Source organism: Crinia signifera, chromosome 5, assembly GCF_055691185.1.
Source record: "Crinia signifera chromosome 5, ASM5569118v1, whole genome shotgun sequence".
In the NCBI taxonomy this organism is placed as follows: domain Eukaryota; kingdom Metazoa; phylum Chordata; class Amphibia; order Anura; family Myobatrachidae; genus Crinia; species Crinia signifera.
This window is the reverse complement of record NC_139221.1, coordinates 295,103,667-295,123,180: the sequence shown is the minus strand read 5'-3', so window position 1 is coordinate 295,123,180 and position 19,514 is coordinate 295,103,667. Positions and strand designations below refer to the sequence as shown.

The following is a 19,514-nucleotide window of genomic DNA, read 5'->3' as shown; positions in this document are numbered from 1 at the left end:
TGATGTCCATTAAACATATGCCCCCACAGTGCCAGATACACATATGCCCCCGCAGTGCCAGAGACACATAAGCCCTTACAATGCCAGATATTCCCGAACAGTGCCAAATACACATATGCCCCCACAGTTAAAGATATGCCCCCACAGTGCCAGAAACACATATGACCCACAGTGCCACACATGCCCACACAGAACCAGATATGCCCCCAGTGCCAGATATGCACACACAGTGCAATACATATGCCCCCAGTGCTAGCCATATGCCCCACCAGTTTAAGGGTGAAGAGTACTTGAAAAATAGAAATATGGGCGCTATGGAGGTAGGTATGAATGAATAAAGGCTGATACTTCCCTATTCACATCCGTCTGGTGTCTTCCTTTCTAATCCTTGTTCCGTGATGTCATATGAAAAGACAAGAAAAAAGGGAGAAGAGAGGGAGAATTCCCTCGTGTAATCCTGTTTGTATTGGTATGATTACAACAGTAACCCTCTATATCCTACTATAGAAGATCTAGATCAATCAAGTATGGGGGTTTATCTCCCCCTTCCGAATGCACTCACACAATGGTAAGAATTCAACAGCTTATAACGGGAATTCTTTGTTTTCCTATATTCGACATAAGAATTCCCGTTATAAGCTGTTGAATTCTTACCATTGTGTGAGTGCATTCGGAAGGGGGAGATAAACCCCCATACTTGATTGAACTAGATCTTCTATAGTAGGATATAGAGGGTTACTGTTGTAATCATACCAATACAAACAGGATTACACGAGGGAATTCTCCCTCTCTTCTCCCTTTTTTCTTGTCTTTTCATATGACATCACGGGACAAGGAATAGAAAGGAAGACACCAGACGGATGTGAATAGGGAAGGATCAGCCTTTATTCATTCATACCTACCTCCATAGCGCCCATATTTCTATTTTTCAAGTACTCTTCACCCTTAAACTTCATTTAGGTCCAGGTGGGCCTTTTTCACTTGAATAAGAAATACAGGCAGCTCTCTTTGCGCAGATTGGTTTTGATCCCATCAACTTCCTTATATGCCCCACCAGTGCCACACATGCCCCCACAGTGCCAGGTATTCCCCCCACAGTGCCAGGTATGCCACCCACAGTGCCAGCGGCAGCACTGCACAACTCACCGTGCAGTGCTGGTTGGCCTGCTCAAGTTGTCTCTGGGTCCTGGTAGTCTCTCACCCTGCTGCCTCCCACCGCGCGCTGCTGCTGCCGCCTCCCACCGCGCACTGCTGCTGGGGAGGGAGAGGAAGGAGAGACGCGCGATGCGCTCCCCTCCATAGGGAATCTGTATAGACCACGCCCCCCGCCGCTTCTGCTTTCGATTCGGGGGACTTTGATATGGCGCGGTACAGGGTACCAGCACACCCCGTACCGCCTAACCTGCAGCACTGGGTGTCACCCCACTAACTGGTGACACCGGGTGCGGGCCGCACCCCCCGCACCTGCCTAGTGACGCCACTGGGCGGGGATCATGCAGGGAGATAACCTATCACCCTTGTGTGTTTATCATTTGTAGCAAATACCGTTTCTGAGCTGTTCAGACTGCAGGGAAAATGGCTCAGAAATGTGTAGGATCCTGTAAATTGACAATGGAGCTTTCACACTGCAGCTGTTCCCGTTTTAAAACGGTTCTAAAATGTCAATATACCGTGTTAAAGCTGCAATGTGAAAGGGGTATGAATGATCCTTGAATAGTGTTTGTTTGTTTTTGGTTTTCTGAAAAGAATCAGCCAGAATTTGTTTAATACTCCATCAAATTCTGGTGTCACATTTCCTAATCTCTACTAAAGCAAAATCGATAAGTTACTGTTGTAAAGTTCGGCAGCGTTCCTGAGTCTGGATGTTGCATTATGACACCACTGTGATTCGTCTTCAGTATTCTGCTACCGTTATCCCCACCTGACCTTGAACGATCTTGATTGTTTTCCTACCAAGCACATTTTCTTTCTTTTTTTTTTTTATGTATTTATTTAGTTAACGGAATAAAACCAACTGTACTAACACATAGTTTTAGAGGACAAAAAAGTTGTCGCATAATGATTTCATTGACTTTGAAGTGTAATCAGAGAGCTACAAATGTCGCCTTTACTTTATAGTTGGAAGTGCACTTTACTGATAAAATAATCTTTTTTAAGGTGATGACTATTTGGGAAATTAAAAGAAAATCTGTTTTTCTGAGATAAAATACAAGGGCTGAGAAAGGGACATAGAACAAAAGTAAACAACATGTATAATTATAACGGGAGGGTGGTCACATCTAACTGATGCAGAGATCTGAATCTCGTCCAAGTTCTTCTGGATGAGATTCAGATGTGAGATTTTCCTGTGAGTGGTGTGGAGGTTAGATTGTGGTTTCTGTTCCTCCACTTCAAATCAACAATAAAACTGTAAATGACAAGATGACCATCAAGTAGAAAAACAAACAGCATTTTTCTTTGAGCTAAATAATGACTTTTTATGTTATCATATTAGGACTGATTGAGATTAAGTGATACCTGTTAGTGGCTTACTGAAAATACTTTTAAATGTCAACCTCAAGACTTTCTTGGATGTCATTCATAATAGGGAATTCATTGAGTACTTGTACAACTGCCATCATCCACCAGAAGGGGGCACGCGCGCACACAAAACGCACATGCGGCCCATTCCGCTGCAGCTCCCCCAATGCTCCTAGCGGCTGCCCCCAGCTCCCCCCCTAACCCTGGCCATCTCCCTGAAGCGGACACGGGTAGGGAAAGTGCTCGCCTACGTGTAGACGGACACAGCCGTGCTGGGCTGATTTTATTGGTGTAAAAATGTAAAAAATAAAATAACATTGGGTTGTGCTGTGAAACAACAAGTCCCTGCAAGCCTCCCCCACATGCAGAAACTTGGAGAACCACAAGTCCAAGCATGCAGGGCATTAACGGGCCAACTTGTCATGAATCCCATAGCATGACCAATGTAAAAAAAAACATGCACACCCAGAACAATACAACTTTAATAACACACATTAGACAACAGCGATATTTACAGCTACAGATTCCTTTACCTTTTAGTTGGTACGCGGGTATTACTAATCTGTCTCATGAACTAATTTTCTTGCATTTATCTACTACACTAATATTGTCACCTCGTTCTATTTCTTGTCTATGTTGTTTGATTCTGGTCACTGCAGTATGTCCAGTAGCTGCTGTCTTGTACATTTCTCTCTCTTTTGATTTAAAAACGAAAAATGTATTTTCAACCTTCACTTCTCTGCGTGTAGCTGCTGGCGAGAGTAGAACATAATACCAGCCACCTCATTGTCACACATTACACATCTCACTGCTGTTAGTACTCCCTGCTGCCTTACTGAGGACAGAATCTAGTTACAAGGGTGGACGGTTAGCACCGGTTTGCTAATCGCTAGTCATCGGGGTATATTCAATATGGGGGGGGGGGGGCGAGCGGCTGACGGTGAGCTAAACGGTGAGCAGTGACGATAGCTCGCCGCCAAAGTATTCAACGCCCCCTCTCACTTGACGTCTCCACCTCGTCTGCTCCCTGAGGCGAGGTGGAAACTGCGAGTGCGGGTGTCAAAATGGCGAGGCTCTCCACCATACTTCCTAATGGATCCATACTAATCGCATATGCGATTAGTAACTTAACAGACAGCTCTTACAATCTGGATTTCCAGGTTTAGGACCCAGGAGTCTATCTGCGCATGTACAGAGTAACGCCAACGTCAGCAGAGCATGCTGGGAGGGATCCTTGTTGGATCCCTCTACCAGTGCTATGGTGAGAAGCCTATAGGCTTCTATAGGAGGGCGATACCTTCCGCAAAGGAGCTCTGACGTGCAGGGATTTGTGCCTTCGGAAATGCATTAAGAACCACAAAAACAGGTTTTTATCCTAATGATGAAATAAACAAATTTGAGGATTGGGGTTACCTCCAATGATGTAGTGCCTAGGGTCTAGAAATTGGACTTATTTTACCCCAACCGCGACACACAGCAAAATGAGTTCAGACCATACTAAACCCAGCAGACAGAGAACCATCATCCTTGAGCTTTATCCACCAAGGTTCTTCTCTGTTTACTATGTAAGGTATAAACTAGATTTAGATATCTAGACCATGTGTAGTATAACTTGATTTATCTAGGTGAAACCTCATTTTCCACTTAAACCATGAACTTTCCCTTATGCCGGGCGTCACAGCATTTATGATCCGCTGATTTATATAGTTTTGTGTCACCTGCAATCACAGAGACATTGTGTTTAATACCTGCTTGTACAGTAAGTCATTTATAAAGAAGATTAATAAGATCAGCAAGACAGCACCCTTCAATATATCTCCAACAAACGACATCTATTGCCGTAGTGTCCAACTTCCTACTAACTTCTTTATAAAAATCAATTACGCCTGTTTGACAAGACCCAGCAGTCATAAAACAATGTTGGTAGCAATTTATAATGCTGTATTTTTAATAACATTCCCAAATAGAATCCTCTGAGTCCTTTAGGTATTTTTATTTTCTATTACAGAAGTCATACTTACCGGGGCAGATTTACTACTACAGATGAGCAATTTAGTTTACTTGGGTCTTAGCACCAAGATTAGCACACGTTTGGATTTTTCCAATTGGCTATCGGCTGTCACATGTTTTGGATAGCCAATAAGATTCCGCTTTGAGTTCCGAGTAAATCCGGGTAAAATCAAACCAGCACCTCTCTAGTTCCTAAAGTTGTATAAAACCTCAGGAATTATGTGCTGGATGATTTTCCCAAATGTGGAGATACTGTAAATTGCAGTTTAGATCAAATAATCACTCAGTTTTATCCAATTAACAATGAAGGTATCTTCTTAACCCTTTGAGTGCCAACGTTGCTGAGATTAGATTCGGGAGAGTGGCCATTTTTTGGGCTGTACTTTATATGTTTGGGGAGGGAAATTAATGTCTAGGGTTGTTAAAACTTTATATTTCTAACCTGCGGTACAAGTTGGTGATAATAAGTTTGTATACGTTTTGTTAGAGTTTTGTACACATTATTGAATTAACACCCTAAAATGAATGGGCGATATGCCACTGGGTGTTCGTAGACACCAGTGGGGGTGCTATCCCAAATATTCTGAATTGGGAAAAAAGCAACAAGAAAAAGATTTGTATTGGATGCACTCCTTAGAGACAATCAAGAAATTTTTGGGGGTATATTCCTTTTCTATATTTTAAAAATTAGTGGGAGCTCCTTTTATCTTTATTAAACATGAACTGGATAAGGAGACGGACACTGTTAGCGAAATAAGGGGTTAAAAGGTTACATTGACATATATACAATTAGTGATATTCAAGACGAAAAATTGTGATTTAAAGATTTAAAATGTAGGCAGTGATGACTGTAAGGCCTCGTACACACCAGAACGATCACGATCGTGCGGCGATCGTGAACCGATTTGCTGTGAACTTCTCGGGAGCGCTCCCCCGGGCCCAGACTCACGATTTGCATAAGATGGTGTATTTTTTACTTACGATCGTCAAACGATCGCGAGTCGTTTGCGATGGTCGTCCGACTGTCGTTTTTGTGCATCGTGTGTGCACAGTGACTGTCGTTTTTGAAATTTAAATAATGGGCAGGACTAGTTGTGGGGTACAAATAACAGCAGCCATTTTAGATCTGTGCATTTGTGCTTTGTGACTAGTGAGGCTTGGTGTATACCTGCTGAACGCTGTACATAGCTGTTTGCTCTGCTTTGTTTTTGCCTGGCATTACAAAGTGTGCTTTTCCTGTGTCCATTATGCAGTCTGCAGTGATGGATTCTTACCAGCAAGATTTTCTGCTTTCCTATGCTGTGCTCAGGGTGAGGCAGCTGAGGGCCCAGCGTAGAAAAGCTAGGTCATGCTGGACCAAGCAGTGGCTGCTGAGCCGTCAGGCTCGTTCTCACATGCCACTGCTCCTGGAAATTCGTGAGAATAATCCCAATGATTATAGGAATTTCTTACGTTTGGATGATGCCACCTTCCATGAGTTGCTGCGTCTCGTCACCCCCCACATCCAGAAGCAAGATACCAAGTATCGCATGGCTATACCTGCTGAGGAGCGGCTGGTGGTGACCCTGAGGTTTCTGGCTACAGGACGGTCTCTGGCTGACCTGAAGTTTGGATCCCTCATCTCCCCGCAAGCTTTGGGCCTCATCATCCCCGAGACCTGCAAAGCAATCGTGAAGGTACTGCAGCACGAGTATTGCAAGGTAAGGAAAAATACACCACACACTTGTAGTGAAAACATATAATGTTTTATTAAAATAAATCAAACTTTGACATCCACACATTTTTAGTTTTCCTTTTTTTTGGATTAAATACAAATGGTACAAAAATAGAACCCATTGATACGCATAACTGCAAACTGTTCCAAAGTGCAATAACATGTCCAAAAATATATAAAACATTTCACTTTTCTGCCTAGAGGTACGGAGCAGTAGAACACACAGTGCTTGTGGCGCAGATAATCAAAGTACCTTCATGCACACGCGGTGCATAGTGCAGAAGCAGTGGTCCCGGCCCCATTGCTCCGCACCATGCGCCACGTGAGCATGGGCTTTATCTGCGCCACAAGCATCATGTGTCATACTGCTCCATGCATGTGCAAATGGCAAAAGTGTCATTTTAGAAACATTAGGTACGCATAATATAAAAATAGACCAAAGTGCTATAACAAGTCAAAAATTTTGTAACAAACTGAGCTTTAAAACCTACTGCCGCACTCACTAGAGGTACGGAGCAGTAGAACACACAGTGCTTGTGGCGCAGATAATCAAAGTACCTTCATGCACACGCGGTGCATAGTGCAGAAGCAGTGGTCCCGGCCCCATTGCTCCACACCATGCGCCACGTGTGCATGGGCTTTATCTGCGCCTCATGCATCATGTGTCATACTGCTCCATACCAACAGGGCAAGAATTGGTTTTACAATTCACGTAAAACCGGAGGGTCCTGCTCTCCTGTGAAATCAGGCAATAATGAGGTGTACAGGTGGGTATAGCGGGCTGGAGTTGAAGGTTGTGCGGAGGATGCTTGGACAGGTGGAGATTGATTTGGCAAAGTGGAAGGGACTGGTAAGGGTGCTGGGGGAGTAGGCCCTGGTGGTTGTTGGCAAGGAAGAAGGCCAGCTATGTTGCATTCAAATGTAAGGCGGTCTAAACGGCCAAAAAACAATAGCTCGCTGCTTATGCGTTCAAAGGCCATTTGCTGGGTTGGACTCAGCTGGCGTAAGCCGTCAGACAAATATTTCCCGAAAGCATCAAATCGGTCGGGAGGCCTACGTAGAACCTGTTCGGCCCGTATCAGTAATTCCTCCTCTGGGTTGTCTATTTTCTTTTCCTTGCGGCGCGATTTTTTACAGGCCTGTTGTGGCGGTGTGGGTGTAGTGGATATTCCTTGCGATGTTCCTGGAGACTCCGACAATCCAGACAGGTCCAGGGTCGGTGAATGTTCTGTCTCTGCACTGTGTTGCTGTGGAAACAAATACAAAGTTCAATTTATTAATCAAGTTTATTTATTATTTCTACAGTTCCCTACCAGCGTGAAGGATTGGCAAAACATCGCTGCAGAGTTTGAAGAGACATGGAATTTCCCAAATTGTGGAGGAGCCATTGATGGCAAACACGTCCGCATCAACCAGCCTGCACAGAGTGGTTCCTACTACTTCAATTACAAGGGATACTTTAGTATCGTTCTAATGGCTGTGGTTAATGCGAACTACGAGTTCATCTTCCTGGATGTTGGCAGGAATGGGCGTGCTTCGGATGGTGGAACTTTGAAGGATACCAAGTTCTACCAGAGGCTCACCTCCAACACTCTTCACTTGCCGTCGGTCCAGGAAACCAAACATGGGCTCAATTTTGTGTTCGTGGCAGACGAGGCATTTGCCCTTCATGAGCACATCATGAAGCCATATGCCAAAAGGGGCCTGGACCACGACAAAAGAATTTTCAACTACAGGCTTTCCAGGGCACGGCGGCTTGTGGAGAGTGCGTTTGGTATCCTGGCAAGCCGTTTCCGCATTTTCCATACTGCCATCAACCTGAGGGTGGACAAAATAGACTGGGTCGTCATGGCGTGCTCTGTCCTGCACAATTTACTGCGCCGCAAGGAAAGACCACAAAGGCCTACAGGCCCAGCACCACCAGAGGTCCCAGAGGAGCCAAAGGAGGTAGTGCAGATATCCTCTGTGGAAACGCCGGCGCAACAGTATAGGGGGACTACACGCGCCATGCAGGTTAGAGACCAGTACAAGGACTATTTTAATGGAGTGGGTGCTGTCCATTGGCAGGAGAACCACATTTAAAGACATGTGTGGACTGAACCTATTCTCCGGGCCCAAAAAAATAATGAGGAAGGACATGTGTCAATACCGGGTCTGTACTTACCGACAATGGTTGGGAACTTTCATCAACAGTCTGCAACACCTCATCCCCCTCACTCTCCACCATGAGGTACAGTCCGGTCCTCTGTGCCTCCTGACTCAGGGTGAAGGTTAAGAGATTGTAGTACCACAAGGAGGTCTCATACACGTCGCCGGCTCCGGCACCAGATCTCTTGGTGGTCTGCATTTTCTTATGCTCTTTAAGGAACACAGTGCGGAGATTTTGGATTTTTTTCCGCACCCACTCCGCATTGGCTTCAGGGTGATATGAACGGCTGAAATTGGCCAACTCATCCAGGGCATTTGCTCTTTTAATTTTGTTACTGTAGTCTTTGGACTTCGTCTTCCAAAGACATTCGTACTCCCTGTATTTGTCGATAAATGCTTCGACGAAGTCACGCTCCTTTGCCAGAGCCTGAGACATGTCTATAAGAAAATAGATAAAAAAAATTATTAAATGATTATAGTTTATATATTGTTAAGACACTTCTTTTATTTCAGGTTCACTTTTGTTAATATCACAATAAAGTTTTAAGTTTCACCAACCAGTTTCCTTTTTATTGTAAACAAGGTGATAGTGTACACAGCTTCATCTATTCCAGTGTTGGCCAACCTTGACACTCCTGCTTTAGTTGAACTACACATTCCAGCATGACCTGCTGTGGTTTTGCTATTTACCATTTACACACAGAGATATATCACTGCACTGCATTGGTGGGCATCAAATGCACTGGGGGGTAATTGGTGCGCAGCTAATGCATTGGTGGGCAGCTAATGCATTGGTGGGCAGCGGTGGGCAGCTAATGCATTTGTGGCCAGCTAATGCATTGGTGGGCAGCTAATGCATTGGTTGGCAGTGGTGGGCAGCTAATGCATTGGTGGGCAGCTAATGCATTGGTGGGTAGGGAAGGTCCAAATACCTGTCTTCAATTTGGCTGTGCTCCAGGATCCTCCGTCACTGCTATCCTGTACCATCCACGAGTCTCACAAAATGGCTGCGGAGGGAGTGACACACACAGATATATCACTGCACTGCATTGGTGGGCATCAAATGCACTGGGGGGTAATTGGTGCGCAGCTAATGCATTGGTGGGCAGCTAATGAATTGGTGGGCATTGGTGGGCAGCTAATGCATTGGTGGGCATTGGTGGGCAGCTAATGCATTGGTGGGCAGTGGTGGGCAGCTAATGCATTGGTGGGCATTGGTAGGCAGCTAATGCATTGGTGGCCAGCGGTGGGCAGCTAATGCATTGGTGGGCAGCGGTGGGCAGCTAATGCATTGGTGGGTAGCTAATGCATTGGTGGGTAGGGAAGGTCCAAATACCTGTCTTCAATTTGGCTGTGCTCCAGGATCCTCCGTCACTGCTATCCTGTACCATCCACGAGTCTCACAAAATGGCTGCGGAGGGAGTGACCAGGAAATGAGTATAAACAAGCAGGATCTGACGACGGTCTGACGAGGCAAGTGCACACGATCATCTCGCAATCTGCATACAATCAGCCCCCAATCTGAGGTCGGATTGACAGATCTTTACTGCAGTAGGTAGGATCTTCAATCCGACCTACGACCGGCGGGTACGCGCATCGGATCGGAATTGTGGGCTTAAAACAAAAGATTTTGCACCAATCTATAGCAAACGCTCGTACGACCCATCGAAATCGGAGATTTTTATGCCAAATCGTCCTGGTGTGTACGGCCCCTAAGTGATGGTGCTTAGGTGTGTACAGGGTTATATTCCCCACCAGGATGTTATTATATACTCGATTTAGAACTCAAAACTGTAATCTGGTGGAAACTATTTTGAGTTCTAAATCGAATCGAATACATTTTAAATCTTTAAATCACACTTTTTCTTCTTGAATATCACTAATTGTATGTATGTCAATGTAACCTTTTAACCCGGAAAGTGTCCGTCTCCTTATCCAGTTCATGCTTAATAAAGATAAAAGGAGCTCCCACTAATTTTTTAAATATAGAAAAGGAATATACCCCCAAAAATTTCTTGATTGTCTCTAAGGAGTGCATCCAATACAAATCTTTTTTCTTGTTGTCTTTTTCCTGATAATAAGTTTGCCCTGACTCTTTTACCCTAGGCCGTTGTTCTCTCCAAGGCTCAGGGCCGTCTTAACATTAGGAAGGGCCCCTGGGCAACCTAGTTCACTGGACCCCCCCCCAAATTAGTTTGCCCAGGAGCCCACAGTCACCTCCCCAACCCTCACCTCTCTGGCTCCGTGCGGCAGCCAGTCAGCTTCCGGCGGCCGGGGATCCGATCATCTTCGCTGGGGGATCCGGGCAGCGGGATCAGGGCAGCGGCGGTAGCTAGGAGCCTGCCCTGAAGTGGCAAAGCGCTATTAACTGGCGGGGCGGGAACCGCTGTTGCATTTGAAAAGACTGGCCAGACGCTGATTGGCTGAATTCAGCCAATCAGCGTTCGGCCAGTCTTTTCAAATGCAGCAGCGCTTCCCGCCCCACCGGCAAATAGCGCTAATGGGAAAGATGGTGGCCGGGTGGCGGGGATCCGACCATCCTCGCTGGGGAAGGGGATTAGGGCAGCGGTGGCGGTAGCTAGGAGCCCGAAGCGGCGAAGCACTATTTGTCGTCGGGGGCGGGAAGCGCTGTTGAATTTGAAAAGACTGGCCGGATGCTGATTGGCTGAATTCAGCCAATCAGCATTCAGCCAGTCATTTTAAATGCAGCAGCGCTTCTCGCCCCCCCTGCCGGCAAATAGCGCTTCGCCGCTTCGGGCTCCTAGCTACCGCCACCGATGCCCTGATCCCCCTGCCGGATCACCCAGTGAGGGTGATCAGAACCCCGGCACACGGACCCCCGAAATTAAATTCACTGCTAGCTAGGAGGTGAAGCGCTATTTGCCGGCGGGGTGGGAAGCGCTGTTGCCTTTTCAAAGACTGGCCGGATGCTGATTTTCTGAATTCAGCCAATCAGCGTCCGGCCAGTCTATTCAAATGCAACAGCGCTTCCCGCCCCGCCGGCAAATAGAGCTTCGCCGAATCAGGCTTCTAGCTACCGCCACCGCCCTGATCCCCCTGCCCGGATCCCCCAGCGAGGGTGAGCGGATTCCCGGACCCCGGCCACCATCTTTCCCATTGGACTGGGCCGGGGGCCCCTAGGTCCTAGGGCCCCCGGGCAACTGCCCATCGTGCCCAATGGGAAAGACGGCACTGCCAAGGCTACCTTTTATCCTTGTCTTTTTATGCCCTTGCCATAGAGACACTGGCCATTGCAATCGGTGGTTCTCTTGCTGTCTCTGAACTTTTGACCTTAAGCATTGAGGAGAAGGTTGCACTGATATGTTGTTGTTTCTGTTGCATACTGAAACCTCCCTCCCAGCTTGTTTGGCAATGGTAGATGTGTTTGGGTATTCAGATTACCTGGATTAAATGTGTGGTGTTCCCTGGCCTCCCCAAACTGGGGGTTCTTCTGGCTGATCCTTGTGAGTCCACCAAACCCTGCCTTGTGAATGGTTGACTGCAGCCACCCATTCGCATTTGCGATAAGTATACAGGTCCTGCGAATGGCTGTTACACAGTAACAGTCATTTTCAGGCCAGGGGGATCCACCCACATGTTTCGAAAGATGTGGAAGGTGCATGCATATGTACGGTTGCTCTGAGCAACCTTACGTATGCGTACACAATGGGAAGTAAATGGGCAGGCAGCTGACATCTGACAGACTGCACCTGCGTCTTGGCCTCATTAGCATGAGAACGTCCAGTGTTCTCATGGGAACGCCCATGGGGCCGCTCGCTGTCCTGGGCGCGTGCACCCCTTGAGCAGTCTGTTTGCTGTGGGTGCATGCACCCTGCATATGCACATGCACAGAAGTGTGCATGCACATTAAGATAACATCGGTCTCCGTGAGAATGCAGCCCTGCTGCGAACAGACCAGAATAAGGTCCGCTGTTTTATCCATCTACTTAAACCTCACTATGCCACCATAACTTAAAATGAAACCTCATGTCTGGCAGAAGCTCCCTCTCAGTCTCAGGAAGATCAGGCCTATTGGAAATATTGGAAGAGCTACTACAGCTATTTATTCTGTATAGCATTTACTGGACATTTATGTAACTTTACAATTATGCAATTAAAAATAATTGATTCAATTAAATAAAAAAAAATTCAGTTTGAGGGTTGGGCAGAGTTTAGCTAGCAGTGCGCTTCTCAGGAACTCGGTCTGCAGAGCAGAGCCGGCCCTAGCCTAAATGACACCCTAGGCAAGATTTTGGCAGGTGCCCCCTAGCACTGCCACTAGTTCCGCCTCTGACCCTGCTCCCCTTTCCCAGCACCATCAACCCTCATCATAGCAGTCATCATTTTGTTGCTCCTACCCGCAATATTTTAAATAGAAACAGGGCACACATTCGGTGCGCAGCCCAAACAGGGGTGTGTTCTTGCTGGGAAGGGGCATGGCCACACAATAGTACCCCCCAATTCAAATTATGCCACACAGTAGTGCCACTTTATTCACATTATATCATGCGATGGTAGTACAGTAGTACCACTTTACCTTATGTACATTACTCCTCACATTATTCACATTATACCCTTAGAAAAAAATCCATAGAAAATATTGTATTATATATGTATATTTTTAAGCACCTCCATGGCCACACTGCAACCCAACACAAAGCAGTGTGTGCTGAGCAGAGGAGAAGAGCTGCAGCTGCTGCTGTCGCTTAAGGGGAGGGGGCTCGGGGCCCCTACTGGGCCCTTCCATCAGACTTTGGCCTGGGTAATTTGTACCCCCTACCCCTTTCTCTCGGCACCCCTGATAATACCACACAGTAATGCCCCTTACACATGACACACATTATTAATGTCCTTATAACCATAATGCCCCTTACACATTATGCCAACCTTTATTAATGCCCTTCATACACATAATGACACACATAATGCCCCTTACACATATGTTGCACATTATTAATGCCCTTAAACACATGACACACATAATGCCTGTTACACATATATCGCACATTAGTAATGCATTTATACATGACACACATAATGCCCTTACACATATGCCGAACACTATTGCACAACCAACCCACCCGCAGACAGCACTCGCACAGCCGCTAACACTGTGACCTCTGCCTCTGCTTGGATACAGATGTTTCCTCATACATCTTGACTCAATAAGTCATGCAGCTCCTGGCCAGTTCTACTAACGTTGGGTGCATTTTTTGCTGAAAATTCGTCTAATATGCATTGTTATGACTAGCACACATAAGGAGCTTCCAATTATTAAAATGATATGCGGCATGCCTATATTCTGTGTGCAACTGTGGCTGTACATGCATACATAATGCTATGTTACAGTGATTTCCATGAATACACTATTTCATATGCAGATACAGCTTCACTCACACACAGAATATAGGCATGCTGCATATCATTTTAATCAACAGAAGCTGCTGGTGCCCCTAGGCATTCCAAATGCCCTAGGCAATTGCCTAGTTTGCCTATGCCTAAGGCCGGCTCTGCTGCAGAGGAACAGATATTTATGACCGTTGGATAGAGGGAGAGTGCTTCGTACAATGTAGACTTGCACCTAGTTGTGGAAATCAGTGCAAAATCTATACCTCATTCATTTTCAGGCTACTGAAATGAGATAAATTGGGTTTCTTGGGGGTTACAGGCCCAAGTCGAGGTTGCTAAATATTGCGAGATCCATCTGCATTCAGAATTACATGCAACTCCTTATACACATTCTACATTGTGTAGTCAAACCTAGAGAGACGATTATCTTGCTGTGTGTTGCGCTGTTTTTGTGTGCGTTTCACCTGATGGCTGACTGATTTATTTCAGCTGCTTTGGTTGCCGTCAATGGATCTTTGCTGTGCATCCCTTCTAATACATGGATAAGTGCCGATCAGCGATGTGACGGGACACCGCATTGCAGCAACTTCATAGATGAGTCCGGCTGTTCAGGTATCAAATATTACTGTGTATCCTTCTACAAATGTATACAGGTTAAGGGGCAGATTTATTAAGCTTGGAGAAGAGATAAACTGGAGATAAAGCGGAGAAAAGGTAGAAGGAGATAAAGCACCAGCCAATCAACTCCCAACTGTCTTTTTCAAACGCAGCTGATTGGCTGGTGCTTTATCTTCTTTTACCTTTTCTCCGCTTTATCTCCAGTTTATCTCTTCTCCAAGCTTAATAAATCTGCCCCTAAGTCTTTAATATTCAATGCGCAGAAGTCCTCTGGATATGGGATTATTCCTGATTCCGGAATATTTGCTTACCATAATGAGATATCTTGGGGATTGGACCCAAGTCTAAGCACAGGTTACATTATGTTTCATATACACGTAGCTATAGATGCCAATCCAGGGGCATTTTTTTCAATCCCGGGACTCGGGATTGAAAAATGCTTAATCCCAGGATTTCCGGCATTGGCTTCTCTAATAAAAAAAAAAAAGACCCCGCCCCCCAAACTGCCCGCCCTGCACATGTCTATATGAAGGCCTACTAAGCCCACTCCCACCCCCGACAATCCTCCGATCCCCCTGTAAGTGACAGTGCAGTCATTTACGGCGGTGGTGACAGGCAGTAGCAGGAGTCCGTCTGACCATCTCCTGCGGACGGGCGGCTGGGAGCGGCACAGTGGGTGCGTGGCCGGGCATCCGGGACAGTGTTCTGTGCTGACAGGCATGGCGGTGGCCGGGCTTCGCAGTGCGACGTGATGCACAGCCTGGGTGCTCCCATTACTGTCAGCACAGAATACTGTCCAGAACAGCGGCACCGCCGGGGGGGGGGGGGGGGGGGGGGGGGCTCAGTAGCAGCTGGGCAGCATCTGAGCCATATACTAAGGTGCTCAGTGCTGCCCGGCTTTAAAAAAAAGTTAATTTTCACATGGGATACTAATCCGGGAATCCCGGGATTGAAAGCTTCAATCATTTGTATAATTTTGTGCATAAATCAAAGTTACTAAATTTATTTATGTCTCATATACACTGTATACACAAAGGGCCTTATTCTGGTTATTGCGGTCCGTTCCGAATTCTTTCGGAAGTGACCGAACGCCACACCGTGCGGACATTCTAAGAACACATGCCCACAGGTCGTCCGCATCCCTTCGGACGGACTCTCTAAGAAGAGGGAGTGTCTTCGGACTACATCCAAACGTGCGTGTGCGGTGGGAACACAAAGATTCTGCACGGTCTTACAGCATCCGAACGGACGGGAAGCTGGCCGTACGCACCGAGTTGGTGTATTTCCGCATTCCTCAGTAATCTATATAACTATCTAATAATAACAAAGTTATGTCCATTGCTTGCAGTGTAAATGTGGGGCAGATAGCAACAATGCAGTCGTGTTTGCAGCATATATTGTAGTATTTAGTAATGGCCCATTTAGGCAGCAATGCTTCCAATTGAACCTGTGAAAAGAGTGTAATTAATCACTAATGAGTAGAGGAGTGGATTGTATTGTGGTCAGCTGAGAGTGCTTCAGGTGCGGGTGTACCAATTGGGTGAACCGAATATTTCATGCGTGTTGGTTCATTTGCAGTCGGTGTCGTGTCCAAATGCACGCCTACCACAGTTCGTGCACTCCCACGTGTACGCCCAGATTTACGCCCAGTTTTGCCCACTTTGAAACCGTGCCCTTGTGTACGCCCACATGACGCCCATATTACGCCCATATTTCCCGAGCCAATTCGGTGGACATTTCTGGACAGTATTGGCGAGAACGAGTGCGGAGACACTACGTTGCACATGCACATTGCGTTGCCTACGCATGCGCAGACGGCTAAAATGCGCCCTCCGAAAGAATTCGGAATGGACTGCACCAAGCAGAATAAGGCCCAAAGCCCGATGGTAATTTATACAATCGTTTTTATACTTTTGTGCATGAAACACTGTGTTTATTCATTGAACCATCAGAAATCTAAAGTTTCCCTATCCCAGTCATGCTCAAAACATTTCTGTATTCCGGAATTTTGTATATGGGAGACTCAGTCTGCCCTATATTATTATGTTGCTAGTTAAATGCTCATAAAAATGACACCTTAGTCCCTATCTGCTTTAATCTCTGAATTCACAGCTCCTTCTGTCAATATCAGCAAGTTTGAAACAGATAAGTTTTCTTTCACTTTCTGTTAAGGAGTAAATTGGTTCATCGAGTGGCCTCTAGTGGTCATTGGTAGTACTTCACCTCAGAGGCGAGGAGTATTTAGCCTTTTATATACACTACCATTTAAAAGTTTGGGGTCACTTAGAAATTTCCTTATTTTTAAAGAAAAACACTGTTGTTTTTTTTTTTCAATGAATATAACATTAAATTAATCAGAAATACATCTATACATTGTTAATGTGGTAAATGACTATACTAGCTGCAAACATCTGTTTTTTAAAGGAATGTCTACGTACAGTAGGTGTGTAGAGACCCATTTCTAGTAACCATCACTCCAGTGTTCTAATGGTACATTGGGGGTTATTCTAGTTCATTCTTTCTGACAAAATCCTTCTTAGATGGACAAAACCATGTGCACTGCGGGTGGGGCAGATGTAACTTTGTGCAGAGAGAATTAGATTTGGGTGGGGTTTTACTTCAAAGTGAGATCTATATTGCAGTGTAAAAATAAAGCAGTCAGTATTTTCCCTGCACAGAAACAAAATTACTCACCCAAATCTAATTCTCTCTGCACCTGTTACATCTGCCCCCCCTGCAGTGCACATGGTTTTGTCCATCTAAGAAGGATTTTGTCAGAAAGAATGAACTAGAATAAACCCCATTGTGTTTGCTAATGGCATTAGAAGACTGATGAATGACTAGAAAACCCTTGACTAATTATGTTAGCTAAGCTGAAAATGGGTATGCTCGTTAGAGCATCACATTTGTGGTTTTGATTATTCTCTCAAAATGGCCATAAATAGATAAATTTCATGTGAAACTTCAAAATGAAGACTATTCAATGTGAGAAATTGCCAAGACAATGGTGTGTAATACTCCCTTCAGAGAACAGCGCAAACAGGCTCTAACGAGAGTAGAAAGAGAAGTGGGAGGCCCCGGTGCACAACTGAGCATGAAGACAAGTACAGTAGAGTCTCTAGTTTGAGAAATACATGCCTCAAAGGGCCTCAACTGGAAGCTTCATTAAATGGTACCTGCAAAACGCCACTGTCAACGTGTACAGTGAAGAGGCAACTCTGGTATGCTGGCCTTCTAGGCAGTGTGGCAAAGAAAAAGCCATATCTAAGGCCAATAAAAGGAAAATATTAATATGGGAAAAAGAACACCGACATTGGACAGAGGAAGATTGAAAAAAAGTGTTATGGACAGACGAATCGAAGTTTGAGGTGTTTGGATCACACAGAAGAACATTTGTGAGACGCAGAACAAGTGAAAAGATTCTGGAAGAGTACCTGACATCATCTGTCAAGCATGGTGAATGGTAATGTGATGGTCTGGGGCTGTCTTGGTGCTGGTAAAATGGGATCACTCCATTTTCACTCCATTTTGCAGTGCCATGCCATACCCTGTGGACAGCATTTGATTGGAGCCAACTTCCTCCTCCAACAGGACAAAACACACCTCCAAATTATTCAAGAACTATTTAGGAAAGAAGCCGGCAGCTGGTATTCTGTCTGTAATGGAGTGCCCAGCGCAGTCACCATCTTAACCCCATTGAGCTGTTGTGGGAGCAGCTTGACCATATGGTACGCAAGTAATGCAAATCAAGCCAATCCAATTTGTGGGAGGTGCTTCAGGAAGTGTGGGGTGAATTTTTTTCAGATGATCTCAACAAATTAACACCTAGAATGCCAAAGGTCTGCAATGCTGTAGTTGCTACATAACAAGCATTCTTTGACAAAAGCAAAGTTTGAAAGACAAAATTATTATTTCAAATAATATATCTAACCTTGCCAATGTATTGGCTATATGTTCTATTCATTATGCAACTCATGTGACTCATGTTTTCATGTAAAACACGAAATTGTCTGGTTGACCCGCATACAATAGTGTACATACTGTAGATAACATTTCTTATTTTCCTGCAATAGTTACATTTTAATTTGATACATCCTGATAATTACATTTTAAACCGGTGTTGTTAGACCTAAAAATAAAAAAGTTTAACAACATAAAAAAACTGCACCTATCACTTTTTTTTTCTATAAATAAAATTTATTTCAAACTCCAGAACTTTGAAATAAAAATATAACACAGAACAATATTTCAGCGTATGGAAATTATTCAGTGAAATGGGAGCATTGGTCCTGAGTAGAAATACAGTCGTTTGGTTCGGTATTGTATATTGCAGTAATTATGGAACAAACCGTATTTCAACCAGTAACCATGGGTGCCAACAGGGTGCATTAACTGACTTTAATGATTAGGATAAATGATTATTATGAGTACAGCAGCTTTGCAGCCTACAATGTCTAGGGAGAGATTATTTGTCAGTGTTCTAGTGATAGAACTGTGATCAATCTACTAGTCAGAATGAAAAAATCATTTTAATCCCTAATCCTTCCCTCCCAAGCGTACCCCCTGTTCCTTTTTCTAATCGTTATAAATCATTTATTGTTATACATTACTTTCTTAAACCTCCATGCAGTTACTACAAATACTGTACTGTATGTGATGTGTCATGCAATATTGTCCTAACTGGCCTTGTTTTCCAGAATGTCCTGATGGATATTGCACAAATGGAGGAATATGTTATCTTGAAAATGAAGTTCCGATGTGCAGGTACATTTCACAAATACAGAGTTTTAATTGCTTTTAATGAATAACATTTGAAAATGTTTAACATACATATGGCAAAAAATAACAACTGGTTTATTGGTTTATAGAATTTTGGTATTTTGATTTTAAAGGTACGATTTAAAGGGACCTCTGCTTAACTGATTTACATTCTGACCACCTCTTCAGAGGAGCAATTTATCATAATACAGATGGGGCTGGCTTCATCCTTGCAGGGCTGGTGTTTCTAACGTCAGCCCCGCCATCACGCCAGCCACGCCAGGGAGCGCGCGTGCACGAGACGCTCGCACGTCCCCTGGACAACGGAGCCTGTCTCCGGTCCCCGCCGTCACCGCCCATCGCCCGCGCCGCCCCGAGCGCCCCCCTAACCCTGCCC

The 19,514-nt window shown here is 45.1% G+C and overlaps 1 protein-coding gene across 3 annotated transcripts in view; it reads left to right on the top strand.

Moving 5' to 3' along the window:
* Window positions 1-19,514, top strand: part of MALRD1 (MAM and LDL receptor class A domain containing 1) — a 442,313-nt gene that overhangs the window by 356,722 nt on the left and 66,077 nt on the right. For all 3 annotated transcript variants that reach the window (XM_083189314.1, XM_083189313.1, XM_083189315.1), the window contains 2 exons: window positions 14,231-14,353; window positions 19,057-19,123. In XM_083189314.1, coding sequence (XP_083045440.1) covers window positions 14,231-14,353; window positions 19,057-19,123 — 190 coding nt within the window. The remainder of the gene's footprint in view (window positions 1-14,230; window positions 14,354-19,056; window positions 19,124-19,514) is intronic.